General features: G+C 44.5%; 1 protein-coding gene across 2 annotated transcripts in view; it reads left to right on the top strand.

Annotated features, from left to right (window-relative positions):
* Positions 1-214: 214 nt before the first annotated feature.
* LOC103918857 ([Protein ADP-ribosylarginine] hydrolase-like protein 1) overlaps positions 215-20,634 on the top strand; it is a 35,880-nt gene continuing 15,460 nt past the window's right edge. For both annotated transcript variants that reach the window (XM_009326273.1, XM_009326274.1), the window contains exons 1-5: positions 215-734; positions 4,648-4,812; positions 11,105-11,230; positions 13,901-14,041; positions 17,138-17,265. In XM_009326273.1, coding sequence (XP_009324548.1) covers positions 521-734; positions 4,648-4,812; positions 11,105-11,230; positions 13,901-14,041; positions 17,138-17,265 — 774 coding nt within the window. In that variant the 5' untranslated portion in view covers positions 215-520. The remainder of the gene's footprint in view (positions 735-4,647; positions 4,813-11,104; positions 11,231-13,900; positions 14,042-17,137; positions 17,266-20,634) is intronic.

The raw sequence follows: 20,634 nt of genomic DNA on the forward strand, positions 1-20,634 counted from the left end.
CATTCTACTGTTTACAGAGTTTGGAAACTCCTTTTATCGCAGGCTTTCCTTCTGACTGGTCCCTGAAAGGGAGGCCAACTCCAGCATATCAGAAAAGGGCAGGAAAATACATTAATTTACAAGTTATTAAATAAATAAACACCCCTGTGGAGGCATCTGTTTTTCTGGGTGTAGAGTTACTTACGCTGGGTAGGGCTAAGGATTTCCTGGCTTGCTTTACACCGGGTTGCAGAAACGAGGCTTTTGCGCTTCACTTTGCGGGTCTGCTCTTGCGATTTCATTGAACAAAGCCCCTGTAAAATCCCTGGGTTATGAAATATTTCCTCTCCGTCAGGTCCTGGACAAGAGACAGCATCTGCAGAGCCAGAAAAGGAAGTCCTTGCCTTATAGAGAGCGCGCTCGGTGTGACACAATGGCTGATATAAAGTGTCAGGGGAGCTGAGCCGAAGGCAAAGGAATAAAGGAAGATCAAGATTCGGTGGCTGCCTCGGACGAAAGGAAAGCGGAAAGTGTCTGGGGGATGGATAAATTTAAGGCTGCGCTTGTGCTGGCTGGGGTAGGGGATGCTCTCGGTTATCGCAATTTCTCCCGAGAAAACAATGCCTTAGGTGCAAAAATCCAGCAGGAGCTGAAGGAAATTGGAGGGCTTGAGAACCTGGTGCTCTCCCCCGACAAGTGGCCAGTAAGTGACAACACGCTTATGCACATGGCTACAGCAGAGGCTGTCATCACAGGTAGGTACGACGGGACTAGCGAACGCAGTCTGGGAAGGAACAAAATTGTCGAGCTGCTGCATTTCTTCAAATAAGCTTGAGTGCTGGGGAGGGCATGAGAAAGTGTGTCAGAAATGCCGCTTACGTGAACGATGATGTGCATTAGCTTGTCTCCTCCATGAGCATAATCTTGCGACCATCACACAAACTGGGGAGTTTTGATTTCTTGGGTGTGGAGGGGCTCTCCCTATATTTTCCCCAGGTTTATACAGCTGGTTAAAGCTTAAAGGCTAAAATACCACACGTCCAGCATAACAAAAATAATTGCTGAGTAGATTATCTACATGCTGGAGTACGTCAGGGAATAATATAGCCACTAGAAATTCTTCTGGAAAAGATAAGAGCTCTTCTAAGTGCATTTCTAACATGTTTATGTTCAGAACTCCAGGCTGGAGTAGAGTCACCTTAATACCTCTTTCAGGCTAAAATCACTAGCGCTGTCTCCTCTTTGCTGCCCCTCCGGCAAAGGGTTGCACCTGCAAGGCCAGAAATGGAACAATTTGCTTTCCAAGGAGAGCTCTGTGTCTTTAGTCCAAAAAATATTTTAACCTACTATGTTTATAATAAAGTCTATCAGAACAATGGAAGTTATTAATATGTGTCTTCTAAAATCACAATAGTTTGAGAGACAACATTTGTGTTTTCTTAAAGTAGGAATAGTCTTTTGTAAGATGCGGTGATATTTATATCGACACCCTACCCATTGAACTAGAGCTCTCTGAGACTGTCAAGATTGTCATCAAACGTACACCAGAAGACAGTGACCATTCAGCAGTATTTTGCCTCTTCAGAACAGATCAAATTTTTTAATCTCTGTAAAAATATTCCTGATTTTTCTCAACACACGTAACACTGAATAATTAACAGTAGCAGAAGCTCACAATGTAGCTAAGTATCCTTCACGTCAATGAAATTTCCCTTGTGCTTCTGTTTCACCGCTTTATCTCCCTGCTTCCAATCTGCTCTAAATTTAGTACGTAGAGATCAGTTGAAGAGTGTGTTGGACACTTCATGCTTGGCTATTAGCTAACCAATGGTTTAAGGGGTAGCTAATACACTAAAGATAAGGGCAAGTTGTCAGCCTATCAAGAAAAAAGATGACTAACGTATTTCTGAATATAGGCTATGATTAAATATGTATCATATGTTTCTTGCTTATTGAACTCTCTAAAACCATAACTTCTGGGTAATCAAGCCAGTTAGAGTAACAGTAAAATAGTAAATTTTATTTCTTAAATATGGCAGGAGCACTGTGGCTCTAAAGAAAAAAAAGTCTCAGCTATAATTCCCATCAGCTATGTTTATCCTACACTCTCATTTCTTCGGCCTGATCAGACAAGCTTTTTAAAAAGGTGCTTTTATAGGCTGGTGAGAAAGCAACAAGCTGGTGTGGGGAATTTTAGTAAGAAATCTTCATTTCATAGTAACGTTGGTGAACAGGGGAAAGCAAGTCCTTCTCTCTGCTTCCCACAAGCGAAACAGAACTGCTCCTGCCCACAGCAGTGTCTCCTCCTGGCAAAGGGGACACAAAAAGGCCACTGGGCTTGGTCATGGCCCGGCCTGCGTGCAAAATCACCCAAGTCAACGGAGTGAAGCTAAAGGCAAACGTGGGTCCGTGAGGCTGAAGGCAGCTGCCACCGGCCCCGGGGACCTGCCTTCCTCATGTAGCAGGGAGCCCTCGCTGCTGCATAGACTGAGATTTTAAAGAATATATTGGGTGCCTGGAACATTACCAGCCAAAAAAAAAAAAAAGAAAAAAAGAGGGGGGATAAGCAATAAAAATATTCCTGTCCCTCACTGCCCCGCTCCCCACGTGTCCCGTTCACCTGGCTGGCTGCCCGCTGGCTGCAGGCAGCATCCCCTGGGTGCATACCTCCAGGTACATGCGGGATGCTTGCAGGCTGGGTCGGACTCGCCCAGGGCTTCGGCTCGCCGTGAAGTGCCATTGCCAGGGCACTGCCCCCGGGGGAGCTCCCAGCCTGAGGCTGCGGCAGCAGCCAAGCATGAGGTGGAGGTTTGCACTGAGGACGAAGACAGTTCTCACCCAGGGAGGTGATTTTGGCCAGCACTTCGCCGGCCGCATGGAGGACACCCCAGGAGGGCCATGGCCAGAAGCAGCGGGGGCTGCGGGCGCTGCTGCAGGCTGAGCTGGCACTCCCGAAATCCACCATGTGCACAGGCTGAAAATTTGATCCCACAACGAAGGATAAACAAAATGTCTACTTCCAGTAGGAATCTGTCCCATAAGGGAGGAACGAAAACAGCATCATCAAAAGCAGGGGAACTACCCCTGCAACGAGGAAAGCTTTTTCCTCTCTGACTTAAACATGGGTTTAAAAAAAAAAAAAAAAAGGTTCATTTCTAAAGAAGGAACCTGTCCTATTGACTTGACGGCTGAGACGGCAGTCCAGCTCCAGGTGTGGGAACTGTGGTGGTCTTGGGCAGCCCGGAGCTGCTGGACCACAGGGACTCTGGCTCTGGGGACAAGGCTTCTGCAGAAGCTGCCAGGTGGTAAATCCTGCTCCTGGCTCCCATCTGAATAAACTGACACCTGATTCCTAAATCTGGAAAGAGTCGGCAGCTTGAAAGTATCTTGTTCCTCTAGGACTGTATGGGGGATGGCCAGCGTAATGGATAGGGTATTTTTTTATGTGAAAGGAGGGGAATCTTGGTTTTGCCCTGCATCTTCTTTATTCACCTGTCTGCCTAACTGGTACTTTCGAGTGGCTCTGGCTTACAGGGCTCCAAACTTTCTCTTAAATTAAACCTCCCCTGTGGATTTCAAGAAATCACCGATCTTTGACAAAATGAAGATATTTTTTGAACTTCCCCTGCTGTGTCATTCGACCTGTGAGTCAAACCAAGTATCAAATGGGGTTTCTCAAAGTACATAGAAAAGATATAAATGGACAAATCCCGACGGCCTCCTCAGTTCCCACTGATTACACAACTGTAGTAGATGCCAGTGGAAGCTTTTCCTTGGCAAGAGCCGAGGGCAGGGCTCTTCAAGGCCAACAACATGCAGCAGCAGCCGAGAGAAGCAGCTATACTGAAGAAACAGTATATGTTTAACAGGGGAAAGGTTCCTCCTTAGGCAAGACTGTCGGCCTTAGTAAAAATAATCAATAAACAGATATTGCTAGTGAACTTATTCCAGAAAGACATTTATCTGCTGGAAATACTACAGACTGTAGGGATTTACTACTCTTGCTGATCTTTATAATAAATTCTATAAAAGCTCACTGTTCTAGTTACTGTACTGACATAAGATATAGGGATCCCTGCATGAAAGACCTACAAATTTTAGACAAAATAAATATAAAATACAGATTAAAAAATAAAGTCACTAATTTGCTTTTGTGTTTAATCATACATACCTCTTTAAAATAATTCAGTGGTAATTTAAACAAAATAGGCTTTCGTTCTTAAATTGGATTCGTGTCTGCAAATGACAGCAAAGGCACGGGCTGAGCCAGGCAAAGCTGGCTTCATGTGCACACCCAGTCCCCACGGCGGCAACACACTCACCTTGCAGTTAGACACCTCTGTAAATACTTCACACCACGGAGCCTAAATAAAGCCCCTGAGCAGCTACTGTTGACGAACAGAATGCCTTCATCTTTCTGATTAAAGGAATTAAAAATGGAAAGGAAAGCAGGAAAAGATAAGACCAGAGAGACGAGGCTGTTGTCCCTCCAGCCTGCTCTCATGGTGTGTAAAAATGTGTTGACAGTGGCACCAGAAACACGACTCAGTGTATCGGAAGTGGAAATAGGAACATTTATGAAAAGCATAGTGAGCTTGCTTGTTTGTTTTCCGTGCTCTCTTGCTCTTCTGCCTTCACACAGCAACCTTCTCTTCGTCCTCTGAGCAGATTACTGGTGTTTAGAAGACCTGTATCGGGAGCTGGTAAAACGCTACGTGGATGCTGTCGACAAGCTCTCGGGGAGGCGTCCAGACCCCGCTACCATTGAAGGCTGCAGGGAATTAAAACCAGACAACTACCTTCTTGCTTGGCACACACCATTCAATGAAAAGGGTATGGTACCACTTTCCATTTACAGATCCCGGCTTGAATAATGCATGCTTTCAGTGTTTCTGGCTATATGGAAATTGTTTCCTTTTCCCCCCTGACATCAAAGGCTACTAGCCCTGAAACGTTTCCATGTTTGCCTGAGGATGGCAAAAGATCTGCCAGGAATTCCTTCTGTAGGGCACTATGTCCTCTCGTAAATGAACCCTTCCCTCTTTGACATCTATTTAAAGAGACTTTGTTCTTGGCTCTGTGCCACTGGGTCCAGATCTTTGTCCTTGAGTTTAATGGTTATTTTAAGAAATATTTTCTGCCATTTTGTGTTTAAATGTTTGTAGTCTTGGATCTTTTCAGCAATGGCAGATCTGAAACAAAAAGCCGAGCCTGTGAAATGCTCTATGCGCCAATGTGTTCACTGGAGGGAAAGCAGAGACTTTTCTCCAGGTGGATGCCCTGCTAACAACTGACTGTTTTGCTGATAACTCCTAATATTTCTAGCCCTGTTTCCCTACCCATGACCCTCTCTTTCCTTCTCTTTATGATAATTTCATTTTATGATGAATCGAATTTCTGCTTCAAGTTAAGTAGCATGCAGGCAGCTACGTGCACACACATATGCATATACCCATATCCATACAGTGCAACTAATCTTGAAAGACTGTAGAGGCACCACATTGTCAGAGGAGGTAGACGTGGACAGCCACAAGACGATGGCAGCTCACCCAGACGTTGCGCTGTGGCGGTGTGATGCTCTGTCACCGCAGTACGTATCGGCACCACTCAACAGCATTGCATATTGATGCAGTACCGTGGCAAAGACCCGGTGGCACAATGCCACGGCTATTTCTGGGTCTCTGCAGTCAGTTTTCTCTGACACAAAAAGCATCCCTCACTCGGCCCCCGCTCCTCACAACAGCTGCTGGGAGGGAAAAGGATCCCCTCCCCGTTTATTCTGCCCACCCTGCTGTTAGCCAGGCAGATCTGAGAAAGTGCCCCTTTGGCACTTGTCATAAGTTTTCTGATTGACAGTGAGTAAAATTTGGTCACAATAAATGTGGGAGCTGCTGCTGGCCCTGAGCAGCTCTCAACACCTCCAGCAGTGGAGCATGGCTGTTCCCCGGCCCATTGCTGTGTTGGAGCTACAAGTCTTCTTTTAGCCTTCCTCCTCCCCAGCTTTCCATGATGAACTATTTGCTCTTGGGATGCTCTGGGCTAGAACGATCTAAAATGGACTTCTGCTTTGAGACCTGGCAGCTAAAGCCCGCCTTCTCCATCTGGTCTGACAAATATCATCCTGAACATCTCAAGAAGCCTTTTTTTTCACCCTGAGAGCAAAAGAACCGGTGACCTGAAGTGGAGATGTTCAGCATACCATGGGGCCTGACACTGCTATGGACATAATTAACTTTTTAATTGAATTTTTGCAAATTTCTTCTCGGGGCAAAAACATTCCATGGGCATTGAATGCCTAGCAGTCAGATGATATCTTGGATGAGCTGGAACCAAAATGCTGTTTTCCTGTGGTCATTCTATCTGACCTCATTTCTAGCAAGAATTCACATGCCAGCCTTCATGGAACAGTGAAATTGTAGCTTAGGTAATTTTGCATTGCTTATATTAAGCTCCTCTGCTGAAATTCGTGTGGGTATAGTCAGCACACTGAGTTCTTAAGTCAAACTGCCCTGTGTGTTTCTTTGCCACCTGCTGTCATGTCCATTGCCACACTCATTGCAGAGGTACCCGGATTATGTTAAAGGCTGGTGAGATTCCTGTGACCACCAGAAGACCTGCCCAAGGCTGTCTAACACCTTCCATTTTAAGAGCTTGTTTCCAGTTTATGATGTCGATAAGCTTGAGGCTGAATTTATCACTGTTGAGTGTTTGCCTCTGTTTGTCTGTCAGCATTTGTTTAAAGTTCTGATGCAGATGAGTCTGCTGTTTCTGAGACACGGTAAAAATGTTTTGTTCCATTGCCAAAAGCTCGAATTGTTCAGAAGAGAATTGCTGATGTTTGAGAGCTGGAAACCAAATCTGAGTAAGGCGGTACCCCTTGAGCCAGAGATGCGCCTCTGGAGCCACTCCGAAAGGCCAGTCAAATGGCAGCTTGGCTTTACCTGTATCGCATGTATTTCAGGCTGAGGCTGCAGCACCCAAACAGGTCTTTGTCTGCAGCTACTGAAGCAGCTGCTGGTCTTCCTAGTAGCCCTTGAGAACAGTGCCTTTTTGCTGGTGGCATTGCTACAGGAGCATGAGGAAAAAGCATCAGTTAAATGCAGAAAGCTGGAGAGCAAAAATGAAGAGAAGGATAAGCCACAGAGGAACAGGAGATAAAAGGGGCCAGGCTATAAGTGGTCGTGCAGAGCGGTCTGTAGTCACAAAAGACAGAGCTTCTTCAGGACTTAGCAGCCATTAAGCTGATCTTTATTATTCTACAGAGGTATAGTGAAGAAAAGCACACTGGGGTATTACATACTAAAAGAGAATAATGTAGGGCATGAATGAAAATGATGTAATAAGAAAGTATCAACACAGCTTTTGTGACGAGAAGTCACACCTCAGAAATCTGTTAGAAAGCTCATGAAGGAGCCAAGAAATAGGAGGACCAAGGAGACACTGTGAAGATGGTCTGTTAGGATTTCCAAAAGACACTCGGCAAGGTCCCTCACCAAAGGCACTAAGTGATGAGGCACTAAGTTGCTACAGGATGACGGAAAGGTTCTCCTGAGGATAGACAACTGGTTAAAAGACAGTAAATGAAGAGGAGGAGACTGCAGTCTGTTTTCTCCATAGAGAAGGAGGTTACCTGTGTTGGACCTCTGTTGTTCAACATGTCCACGAACTATCTGGAAATGCAAGTGCATAGTGGGTCAGCAAAGTCAAAGATAATATGGTGCAGAGTTGTGGAAGATGCCCACAATGGTGAATAACTGTGCGGCACAGTAGCAGAACCAAATGCAATGCAGATAAATGAAAAGTCATATGTGTGTGAGGGGGAATTCTAATTTTATATACATAGTTGCAGTTGCTGATTCAGTTACTATTCAGGGAAGGGATCGTGGAGCTATAGTAGTTCTACAAAAACATCGCTTCAGTGCTCAGCAAGAGCCAGAAAGCAAATAGACTATTAGAAATCACTGGGAAAGGAAGAGAGAATGAAACACAAAACATGTTTGCACCAGTGCATAACTCCATAGCTGCTGTTTCTTGATTACTGGTCCCTCCCTCCCCCAAAAAGGATGTAAGACAACTAGAAAGGATATCAGGAAGGATGGTTGGATTACTAAAAACCTGCTTCCATAGGCTGTGATGTCTGAGACAGTATGATAGAGAGCTGTAAAATCATAGATAGCTTGAAGAACATGAGAAAACTCACTGTCTCTTCCAGCACAGGAACTAGGGACTTCAAATGAAACTGGCAGGTCATGAGTTCAAAGCAAGCAAAAAGGAAGACTTCTTCACTCAACACCTAATGAAGCTGCACAACTATTTTCCAATGCCAATTTGCAGATGCCACAGTTCATGTGGGTTCAAAAGATAGCTGGACAAGTTCACCTAAGGAAAATCCTTCCAGGGTTATTAGGCAGAAAGACGAATAGCCAGCTGCCTCCTGGATCAGGGATCCAATTGTCGGCAGCTTCACTAGTCCAAAGGGGTAGCGTCATTGTACTCTTCTTTTACTCTTTCTTAAGTATCCTCTCTGTTGGCCACCGTCAGACATGATGAGTTAGGTCAACCTTTGATCTATGTTCTTACATATGTGTCTCACCCCTTGCTTGGACTAGTCTCGCTGTCCCTTACTTCATTGATTCAAATGGTAGATACTGAGACAGGGCAGCTAACAGCTGCTAATCACCTGAAGCCCTGTCTAGGCTTAATGTTACTCCACGTGATGAAATTTGTTGTTACTGAGTTTGCTTGTTTAATTCTGCAGAAGGTTTTAATATAACTTGCTAGACTGGAGGAACACAATGCAGTTGCAAAGACAAGCACCTTCAGAGCAGCGGTCAGATTACTGTAGTGCATGCTCCACTTTGGATATAGGAAGAGACATTATTTAATTAGCAGTTCTGTGTAGCACAACACCCTTCCCTCTTGGATAACCAGCATGGATTGTGTCCTTTGGAGGAACCAGGATTGCATAGTGAAGAAGACTCTGCCATAGAGCAGCAGATGGTTTAATGACGTGTTTGGTCTTGCAAGCAGGAGAAGATATGTTCTCCCAGTTAAACTTACTGGTGCTCTGGAAGACAGGACTTCTTTCCTGACTCTTCCTTGTGGTTTCTGTGTGATTTGTGGGATAGACAGACAGTTTTATCTGCTCCTGGCTCCTTAATAACCAGGCACTACAGCTGCAGCATATATGAGGTACAGGAGCAAACACACCATTTGCAGGACAAGTGTCCAGCGTTTTCATCAGGAGCAGTGGCCAAAGGTGTCCTGGAGAGGGTCTCTTTCACTAGTATCAAGAAGGCTAGTAAGGAGGAAGCAAGCTCTGAGCTTGCGGGGAATAAAACGGTATTTAGCAAAGCCTGTCACATCACATTTATCAGATGTTTGGCCTTTTTTAGACTGCCCTTGATGGTTAAACCCACTGGAAGAGTTATTGCATGCAAAAATTGCACATTGGACTCTGAGGAGGAAGGGGAGAAATGTCTTCAGCTAGCTAATTAGATCGCCTAACCAGGGTGCTCTACTCAGGATAGCTGCTCTCCAGGGAGAAGAAGAGATCTTCTCAGGAGAGAGAAATTCAGATTGGTCTGTATTGCACCTGCAGATACCAATGTTAGTGTTACACTTTGGCTCAGGCAAGTACTTTTGAAGTAAATCTTCCTGCCACCCCCACTACCACATTTTGATCACACTCATGATCTTAGGACACCTGAGCTGAAGTTGCTTGGGATGACACTAAACGGCAAGCAGTGCTCCAGGAGAGCCCTGGTGCTCTGCAGCCACAGTGGGCACAGCCCAGGGGCACAGCTGAGGGCTCCTCTGAAGGTAGGTGACTAAAAGCCCTGACCCTGGCTCCTTGGCTTCTGCTGCTTCAATTCACTCTGGCCCATGTATTGCTCCTACTACACCATCTTACCGGCTGATGGAGATACAGCCCTTCTCCATGCTGCCTGTCTGGGAAAGACAGGGTGACTATGCTCCTATTGCAGGTTCCACAGATGCTAAAATTAGGTGGCATAAATATGCCCCTTATCTTCCAGGGACCAAGCAGAGAAATGCTGATTGCTCTCAACTATATCCAAGGTCACTGGGAAGTGTGATTAAGCAAAGACAGTGCTGAAAAATGCCAAGCACTTTGAAAAATCAAACCCTATCCATCTCAGGGTGGATGCCTGCAATGAGTTAATGCTTTTTTGGGCATTGGCTCACCAGCTGCAAAGAGGAGATAATCACCTCACTTGTGCCTTGTAAAGATAAGCTTATTGAAACTTCTGTGGGATCCTGATATTACTGTGATAAGTACTGCAGAGAAACTCATTAGTAAATTTAACTCTCCATTCAATGAAATGTTTAAAAGTTGAACACCTGGGATCATGCACTCAGTGCTGAGAATTAAAAGAAATACTGAATTAGCTATTCAATAAACAAATAAATTCCCAAGACCAAGCTCAGTAAGTGCAGGCTGTACCATAATGAGTGTGCATGCAAGCACTGACTTCAGGTCACACGGGAAACCTCAGTTCTGACATTACCTAACTTTGGAGGATTTGGCTCCATAGCCTTTAGTTTCCTTTTGGACACGTTATTTTTGTATGTAGCAGAAACTGTTTTGTGAACTACCTGTGGGGCTCTCTAGGATGAAACATGCATTAAAATTGTAAGATCAACTGTGATACTCATATAAAGTGTTTTAATTGTGTGCTTTCAGCATGAAGACTACTAAAATAAGGGCTTAGTGTTTCTGTTTCTCAAAATTCTGTTATTAGTGCTGACACCTGGAGCAAGCAAAACAGCCGTGTCAGCCAAGAATGAGTAAAGATGGCATGAGAGTTTGAATCAAACAAGTGCTGTGAACAAGAGAGCACACTGCTTTCTGAACCCGCTATGCTCTTCGTAGCACTTGAGAATATTGGAATATACCTGTAAAACCAGAATGACAGTGTAGAAGCAAAATTCCTCGCAAGAAACTTTCAAAATTTGTAACTCGCTTTGCATGCTAATTTCCTGTTCCCTGAGGAGTTCCCACACATGAGCTGAATTAATAAAACATGCTTGTTTCACATTTTATCAACATATTCGTGTATCATTAGTCTCCTTTTAAATGCTTGGCATTATCTTTTTACTTTAGGTTCTGGATTTGGAGCATCCACAAAAGCCATGTGTTTAGGGATGCGGTACTGGAAGCCGGAAAGGCTGGAATCACTTATTGAAGTGAGCATTGAATGCGGACGAATGACTCACAACCATCCTACAGGTAATGTCCGCTGATGTGTCGGCGCGCTGAAGTCCCTAAGGCTGCTTTTCACTTCTGCGGGGACTAACACGGCTCCTGTGAATTCACCTGGTTACACTGCTCCTGCTTTGCAGACTCCAAGGCCTTGGTTTGAATTTTGCTTGGATAATATATACGTGTATATATTACTTATATAGGCTTATATATTTGCTTGTATATTATGCAGACAGCAACCTCAGGCATAGGAGTTTTCCCTCCTAAAATCCCAAGAACTAAACACAACCTGTCTTGTCCAAAGCATATTCATGTCACTTGCCTCATCAAACTTTAGGATTCATGTACATCTAGATGACTCACTGTTATCATGCAAGTTTATGGTTCAGGGAATAATAACATTTTTCTCTTGACAGGTTTTGTCATATCAAATCACTGTAGGTAAAGGTAGAAAGCCAAAAAAATCTAACTCCACGTATTTTAGGACACAATCTGAATCATTCTCTAAACAAAACATAAATAAGTAGATTTAATGTTGTTGTGAATATTCAGGTCTGTCATTCTGATAATTTTATGCTACTTAACCGTGTATTCATTCTGTCTGCTTTAAACAGCAATAAATAAAACCATAATGAATGGTGACATGTTTAACACCCTCAGTGCTCTGAAGCGGTCGGAAAAGCCGTCAGGATGGCATAAAATTAGAGGAAAAGAATTCAAAGCAAAGCATAAAATATCATTAAGCCCATATATAAAGTCCATGGTGCATTAGCAGCAGTAAGACTGCTTGCAGTCTGGGCCTCCCACCTCAGAAAGGACTCACTAGAGCCAGAAAATGGCAGCAAGGAGCATCCAAGTTGTCAAACGCCTTCCATACAAGGAGAAATTACATCCAGAAGGAGTTTTCAGCTGGGAAAAGAGACAAGTGGCACGGTGGGGAGGCGGGCAGGAGAGGGGTAGAAGGGCCACCATGGACCTCACTACCATCCTGAAAGGTGCCAGGGAAACGTCAGTTGTGATTCTTGTAACTCAAAGACTGAGAAAAACCAACTGACTTGTCAGTCAGGACTGAAACAAACAGACAAAGGAAATACTTCCCCGTGCCGTGCATAGTTAAGCTGCAGACCTCGCTGCTACAGGCAGCTGCGAAGTCCACAGATACGCCTGGGTTCAAAAGGGATCGGGCAAGCGGACGAGAAGGGCTGTTGCTGTTAAAAGCAATCAAGCTGTGTAATTAAAAGTGCCCCTAAGCTAGTCTAGAAGCTCTGGGGAGCGGAGAAGCCAAACCAATTAGGCTCACTCTGTACTGGCATTATTTGCAGAGCCAGAAACCTCGGCTGGGGCTTGCTTTCTTCCCCTGTGAAGGGCAGCAGGCTATGTGAGGGCTGCCGGGAGTAGGGGGAGCAGGGCGATAGCAGAGGGGGAGGGGGCTACCTGGAGAGTGGGCAGGAAGAGCCTGCCAGCCCCCCAAAAACCTTCTGGGCACAGCCCAACCTCTGCCACCCTCTGCACTGACTTGTCCTGCTGCCCCCTGCTAGCCCTTTGCTTCACCCTCTAAACCCTCTGCTGCCACCCTCACGCTGAATGTGGCACTCAAGGATCTTTATGGCAGTTGGGTTAGATGCTGTCTATCTGAGTGAGACCCTTTGAGCTGGCTCTACCTGGTTTTTTGTTCTTCCTGAAAGCATCTATTGGATCCTGGGTTAGACGTGCCTTTGGCCTGACCTGGTATTGCAGGTCTTATGGCAGAGAGAATGAGTAATCGTCTCATCTGGACTTGTAACCTCCTAAAATAATTCGGTTTTACCTTCAGCAAAACACACGAAGTTCATGTTTACCTCTATGCATGAGTGAACGCTTTTGGACCCATGTACCGAGAGAAGCACACGCATCAATACTTTGTCCACCTGGGGCTTATATAAATGACTGAGTTGTTTTCTTAACCTTCTGTTGCATGTTGCACTGGGTTGGTTTTGTTGCATTTGACAGAATGGCAAGAGCACAAGCAAATATGAGAAACGAGCCCCTCTGTTTCTGACATCATGGAAGTGTTGAGTGCCCATTAACGAAAGTTCATCTTAAGTACACTCATATCCAAAGTGGAAGACCTAGCTAGGCAGTCAGACAGCATGTCCTACTTGGACAATTGCTTCTTTCCTCTAAGGGGACATGGACTTGTCCCCTTAAAGAAGCAATTGTCCAAGTAAGACATGGACTTGACTCCTTAGAGTAAAATAAACCAGAAATAGTGTTAGATCTAACAACCACAGCCATAGTTTTAGATCTAACAACCACAGCCCTTGAGCTGGATGACTCTGTAAGCAAGGCGATATAGCTTGTAATCAAATCACTTTGCACAAGTCAATTATTTCATGACTTCAGTTAGAAGATTTTCAGTATCACATTAGTGGATGATGTTTATTTTTGACCCCTACCTCAATTTCTGTCATGTTACACCACTGAGAACAGAAGCTCCCTTCTGTGTAAAATAAGTTGTAAACCAACCGGCACCACGCATTAGCCAAGAATCTCAACATGCCACGAGCCAGCCTGCAAACAGGCGGAGATAGGTTATGTGCATTTATTAATCTACCTGACAGCCATGAGGCATTCCATTAATGATTTTACGAAGGACATGACAAGGATGGTAAGAGCACAAACCGTGCGTTGGTAATCATTGTTATCTATGAATTCCAGGCTTTCTAGGGTCCCTATGCACAGCTCTCTTTGTGGCGTATGCAATACAAGGGAAACCCCTTGTGCAGTGGGGACGAGAGATGATGAAGATTGTGCCGATGGCTGAAGAATACTGCAAGAAGACCATTCGCCACATGGCAGGTAACGTGTCTGAATCAAAAGAGTTGTTTTCTTAAAACTATGTTCAGCTAGAAAGACACTGAAGAAACGTTACTCCCCAGTCTCCCCATTTTGCTGCTTCCCCCCCTTTTCCCGTCTCCACAGGCTGTCCTCCTGCTTTCTCTGCTCAGGCTGTAAACTCTTCACAGGTGGTGCCACCTTCTTCTACCGTCTGTTAGTTGCCTGGTATATTGGTGGCAAAAATACAAAGAGAAATAACAATGATAATGCCCTACTGCACAGTTTTATTTTTAGAAAGTCTTCAAAGATTGCCAGGTAGGGGGGAGGGAGGAAATGATATTTAGCAAGTTATTAGGCAAACTGACTGCTGAGATATGAATTATTCAGCTCCCTTCCATCAGTTAGTACAGTCCAATATTTTCCGTAAGAACACCCACTGACATTCCTCATTTTGCCAGGAAAAGTTCACCTGCAGATGCCTCCTGACCAAGAGTTAGCTTTTGACCACAAATTCAGACTTGACTTGTTGCTTTTCTGAACAAATATTTAAGATACAACCTGTTGTATCCTTGTTTTAAAACAACTGAGTGTAACACAACTGCCAAACTTGATATTGCCACTTTAGTAATGTATGTGATCTTCAGGGCAAAGGTATTTTAGTCCCCTCTTGCCAGGGAGTGATGCATTTGTAATGGTGAGACCTGCCATGGACAGACGAGTATCATTGCATTAAAACATCGAGGAAAGAGGTTTTTCTGTTAGTCTCAAGGGATGGCTGTTGAGAAAGATTGAATTCAATGGAAATCTTTACTCAAGAGCACTCAGAAATGAAGATTTACTCAGGAAGGCAAGCTGCCACTTTAAAATCTGAAAGGAGCACCAGGGAGCCTTTCTGAAAGGCCCTGCATTTTCGTCTGCACCTCATTGCGCACCAGGATTTTTTTAGCCGAGACCTATGAGGAGCAGGTGCAGGATTAGCTTGAGCAAGCTCCTCTCTGAGTGGCTTTGCAGCAGGTCCCTGTCACTCCACCCCAGCAGGACCCCTTGGCGTGGAGGTATGCGCATTGGACTCCTGAGGCACTCTCTCCAGCTAGTGCCTGTATTGTTGAGCTTCGTCCTATTTTGGTAGCAGGAAAAATCTCCTGCATTAAAGTTAAGCTCCTTGGCTGGTGAGATGCACTGCAAAGAAATCCTGCCAGACAGAGTCCTCCAGTTTTAGAAAACTCTTTTTTAGCTGCGTTATCCCCCGTGGATAACAAACACAGTGTTCAGTCGCACGGGGCTCAACTCAGCACCCCTCTCTGATATTCAGTTGCGATTACTAGTCCCATGGACCGGAATGTGACTGCCGTCTCAGGATGGGCCCGAGGGACGGGGCAGAGCCTTGCTAGGGCTGGTGGCGTGGGATTTCTGACCATGCTATGGGTCGTCTGTGCAACCAAAATCTCCTGCAACTTCTTGATCCCTTTGTTTCTGGGCCTGTGCATTGGAATAATCACACTTCCTTGCTTGTTGCGGTGCTGCATAGAAAACATCCATTTTTGAGACAGTCGTGTTTTATGGTCATGGGGGAAATAGGAAAAAAACCACAACGACAGACACCTGTCAGGTCACCTGCATTTCTAAAAGCAGTCTTGTAACCAGCTGATGGAGCGGGTGTCAGTAGCTTACTTCAACCAACAACATTTTCTTTGTGCGACTTTTTTTTTCCTCAAGATGCTCTCCTTGGCCTGACAGCTGTGAGTGCATTTTCACCCTGTTTTTCTAAACACCCCCCTTCTTTTAGGGTTCTAATAATGAATGGCTTCCTTGTAATCAGGCAAAACTGGGGCATGGACTCAGAAAAAGGGCAGCTGGGCATTCCCAGGCATATAGGGCCACGTGGTTGAAGGCTCATCCCTGTCTGGGGCTGGGGAACCGGCAACCTTGTGAAACTATCAGGTCCTACAAGGCAGCTTGGATTTTTTTACACTTTAAAGATCTTAATTGCCAAAGAGGGTCACCCGTATGGCTTTTTAGGAAAAGAAGCAAAATGAGATTATGTCCTTCAGAGGAATGGTTTGGTTGTGTGCATGATCCTCAGCCACTTACAGCACACAACTGAGCAACCAAGCAGGGCAGAGCCAGGGAAAAACAGCGACGCTTCATTTTATTTTAAACAACTGTATGTCGATAGTCCCGTACTGAATTGCTAGTTTGCCTTGGCATACCTAGCCATCTGGTCCATCTCACTGATTTCTAATTCCTTACCCCCTCGGCTTGCCAGGCAGGGTTTCACTCAGGCCTCAATTCTGCAGACGGGTGCGTATGTGTGTGCTTAACAGGTCAGTGCGACTTACGTGCCTTTTTAAGCCTTTACAAAAAGGTTGAACCAGAGCACTGGCTTGACAATAAACAGAATTTAATAAGATTATTTACACGCGTGAAGTTAAACATGATTAGAGATGCTCTTCCTGAAGTGACAGTAAAAGGAGAAAGACCTGTGGTTATTAAAAAAGGCTAATTTGTATGGGCACAGATAGCAGATGTGTGTGTTATTTATCCCTTTTACTACATTTGATATGTATTATAATATATGCAAATGGCATTTTGGCCTCGCCTATCTGCCTTTTCGTGAAAGATCACACAGAAATACTGTGAGAGCAGAACAGAAATACTGGAGAAATTATGTGATTAAAAACTGATAACTGAGGTAGGAGGCCATTTGTACTTAGGACATGTAATAATTTTTAGACATTCTTCAATCATAGTAAAGGAACACAAAAATTGGCATAGAATTGATTTTTTTTCTCTCTTTTTGTTGACTCTTACCTTTTCCTTGGAGTGTTCCTTAGTAAGTTCTCTAAAAAATCTCATCCTGATGTATTTTAATGTAATTTTAATACATCATAAAAATAGCATGAGATTCTGAAAATATTTTCTTCTTTCACATTTTCTGTTTCCAGTTAGATGTCCCACTTCATATTAAAATGCATACTTAGTATATATGCCTATTTATTGCACATTACTGTAAAATACCCAGGTCAGTCAATACTGTCATTTTCTTTAAAACATTTAAGTAGAACTGAAAATGTTGCTGAGATGAAATGCTACATCATTAATTTCCTTTGCATTCAGAATATCAGGAGCACTGGTTTTACTTCGAAGCCAAGTGGCAGTTTTATTTGGAGGAGAGAGAAATCAATGAGGAAAATCAGAATAAACCTGTCTTTCCGGACAACTATGATGCAGAGGAGAGAGAAAAGGTAACTGCAACTTCAGAAAGCGCTCAGAAAGGCTCTGAACAGAGAGGGGTATTTTCAAAAAGACACACCAGTATTCTTCAACCGTTTCCAGTGCCAGAGCAGTCAGGAAGTCTTTATTTTTTTCTAAATTTTCAAGAAAGAAAAAACAAACCCCACCCTTGGCTCGGGTATGTGTTAGTGTAAAAAAGCAGTTGCCACCGGTCCCGGGGTTGCTGCAACGGGAGGAAGCAATGCAGAGAGGCGGACTTCACGGTCGGATGTGTTGATGCCCAGAGCAGGTACAAAACATAAGCCACGGCTATTTGAGGGTGGAAAAGGCAAATGTCTCGCCAGGGGCTCCCATTAAAGCCCAATGGAGCTGTGGCCCGAGTCCCACAGAAATCCCCCGGGGTACTAGGAGCTGGACTTGGTTACGGTCCTTCGAACAGAAGACAGCCGTCTTAAGCAATTCTCTGCCAGCGCAGGCTGTGCCCAGGCTAGTTTTAAGTGTCTCGAGAGATGGTGTTTCACCACATCCCATGGGATTCTATTTTATAGCGTACATGATCTTTCTTTTGCCTCATGACTTCTGGTTATATCTTCTCAACTCAAGAGAAATAATGTGACATCTTCCCTGGTGTTTACAGCTTTCTGGTATGTGCTGGCACCTCTCAAAGCTCTCCACTTAGCAGCTATGCAATAAGTATGTGGTTTTGTCACCTTTTCCCATAAACCAATCCTTTTTTTCAGACTATTAAAGCACAATTTGATTCTGAGAAGTCACTTTGTATATTTTTAGGTGCTCATCTGTGCAGTGAAAAGTGCCAATGGAAGGTAGATTGACTGTGGATAATAAGAAATTGCTCACTTTAAACATAAAGAATAGATCTCCTTCCAGTTTTATTTTATTGAATCAGTGCCATGAACTTGTTACTAGTTTTTTGTTCCTTCCAGTTCTACCAGAGTCTTAGCAGAGCTTTAGGAGAGATTAAACCCAACAGTATTTCCCCATGATCATTTCAAGAGAGAACTGCATGAATTCCTCACGCAGAAACAAAATTTACCGTCATTAACATAGCCCAACTAGTTTGGTCTATTGAGCTATTTATTTTGATGCACAAGAAAGGAAAATGTTGCTTGACCCTCAAGCTCGACCGCCAGCCAGAGATCACAGCCTGGCAGAAGTCGAGAGACTTAATTTGCTTGTAAGCCGAGCGTGTTAATAGCCATGGAAAGAATAAATGAGAGGAAGGTAACCATCCTGCCTGCCTTTTTCCCAGGAGTGCTTTCCTTTGCACTCCCTCCAAACTAACTGGCCACTTGCGTCTGGAGGTTTATTAATTGCCTCTCTACAGGCAATTAATAAAGCGCCAATATCTGGCACCACTCTTGCCAACAGGGACCAGCATGCTCCTGCTCGACCAGGCGCGCCTTTCTGCAGGCACATACCAGCTGCAGGAGATGTGAAAGTGAAACCCTCAAATGTGGCTTGGATTGTTCTGAGTACGTTGCAACGTCAATTTCCCTCTCTAAAAGAAATCACACCTCTAAATGCTAAGCAGCAAAGACCACGTTCTGTATAAGCAGGTATACAGCTTAAATTTGGAGATAACTAGACATGTGGGGGTAAAAGACAAATTAGCCCTTCTTGAATGTATAAGTACAAGATGGGCCAATGTAGGATAAATCATTTTTCAGTGATACATGTTTGGAACATGTTAGATATACAGCAAATAGGCAGAAACTTCACTGCACTCGGGATCAGCCTTGCTTCTGCAAAAAAATCACTCGCCCTGCTCGCTTTCCCAGGCTGGACACGATGTGCAACAAAACGAGAGGAACGAAACCAAAATCATCCAGGCCAATTAGACTCTGAGGATCTCATCCCCTTAAGATGCAGTTGCTTAAACTAGCACTGTGAAAGGACCCAGAAAGGGAAACAAAATGGATGGAAAGGGAGTGCTAGCCAGCAGCGGGTCAACTCCTGGGGGGGAGGAAGTCAGAGGCAGCTGTAATTACTGACCGCAGGGGTTTACAGCAAGGAGGGGATGTGTGAACTACCTCCAGGGCTTGGCAGCAGCTCAGTGCCTCCAGCAGGAGGGAATGCGTGTTGAGACCCCCGTCCATGCACTCAGTGCTGCCGCCCCTCGCCCGCCCGCCCTAGGGAAGCTGGGCTGGTACCACACCGCAGGGCTGCACGAAGGCACAGGAATCGAAAGGAGGTTGCACTTTTGAAATGTTCGAGAAACGCTGCCTTGGTGCGGTTAAGTCCCCAAAGTCTCTGTCCCGAGGACAGCTATCCCAGTGTAAAGTTGTTTCGGCAAGGCGAGATGACATCAGATGTGTGCAGAGCATCAGCGTTCTTAAGGGCTAAATGGAGCGACACTTGAGCAGCCTGCCTGCGCACCCAGAATAGCACCTCCACGCTTAGTCCTCTTGCCTTTGGTAGTATTACGCGTGTGTCAGTATTGCTCCAGCATCCAAACTGCAGCAATAAGCCTGGAAAGTTTGCATGTGTCCAAGGACAGCATAAAGACATAAATACATTCTCTAGATTGCAAAAAATAAAAGAAAGCAACAGAGTGGAGCTGTAGTCCAGCTCCGCCTTGTTTGATGCGTATGCAGATAAACCACAACCAAGTATGCAATGGCTGAGGTGAAAGTGAATAGATAGAAACGCAAACCCTTCATACGTGTTGCAGAAGCCAAGAGCCAGCCAAGCAGCAACAATTCAACTTACCACAATGTAACTTAAACTTCAGGAAATAAAGCTGCCCATTTCCTTTAAAGGAAGGTATTTTTTTACTATAAATTTCTCAGTGTTGAGCTCATTTGGGCATTTTGGGCAGGAAAAAGTGCATTCTGGATGTAACTCCTCTAGAGAAAATCCGGTTTTCCTTTGCAAAGCTAGCTATGGGCTTTGGAGTTTTTTTCTCCTTTCTTCTTTCTTCTTTCTTCTCCTGGGGAAGAAATGTTTTTTACATTTGTTAATTATTTTCCCTCTTGTTCAATAAATGCTTGTGGAAGAGGAGAGAAAGGGTTTGGCAAGAAAAAGTCAGAGAAGGGGGCTTGAATTAACATAGTCTGAAATTGAGCCCCTAAAGAAGTTACTGAATCAGAACTTTTTCACCCCCCATGTAAAACCTGGCTAATTGAAGCATTTGCAAATGTGTGACATGGGGAGCTGAGAATATTTCCAAGAGGCAGGAAGAGGACTGACAAAGTAAGTCCCTACCACCCCTAAATTTTTAAATAATAAGGAATTTCTGGGATGTGAACTTGGAATCTACCTTGATCTACTTTTTGGCATTCTTGGCTTGCTTAAATCAAGCCGAGTTCTTGGTCTCCCAAGAACTTGTTGCGTTAAGCTGGGATGCGGGCTTATACCTG

This window comes from Pygoscelis adeliae, unplaced genomic scaffold (assembly GCF_000699105.1).
Source record: "Pygoscelis adeliae isolate BGI_AS28 unplaced genomic scaffold, ASM69910v1 Scaffold156, whole genome shotgun sequence".
Lineage (NCBI taxonomy): Eukaryota > Metazoa > Chordata > Aves > Sphenisciformes > Spheniscidae > Pygoscelis > Pygoscelis adeliae.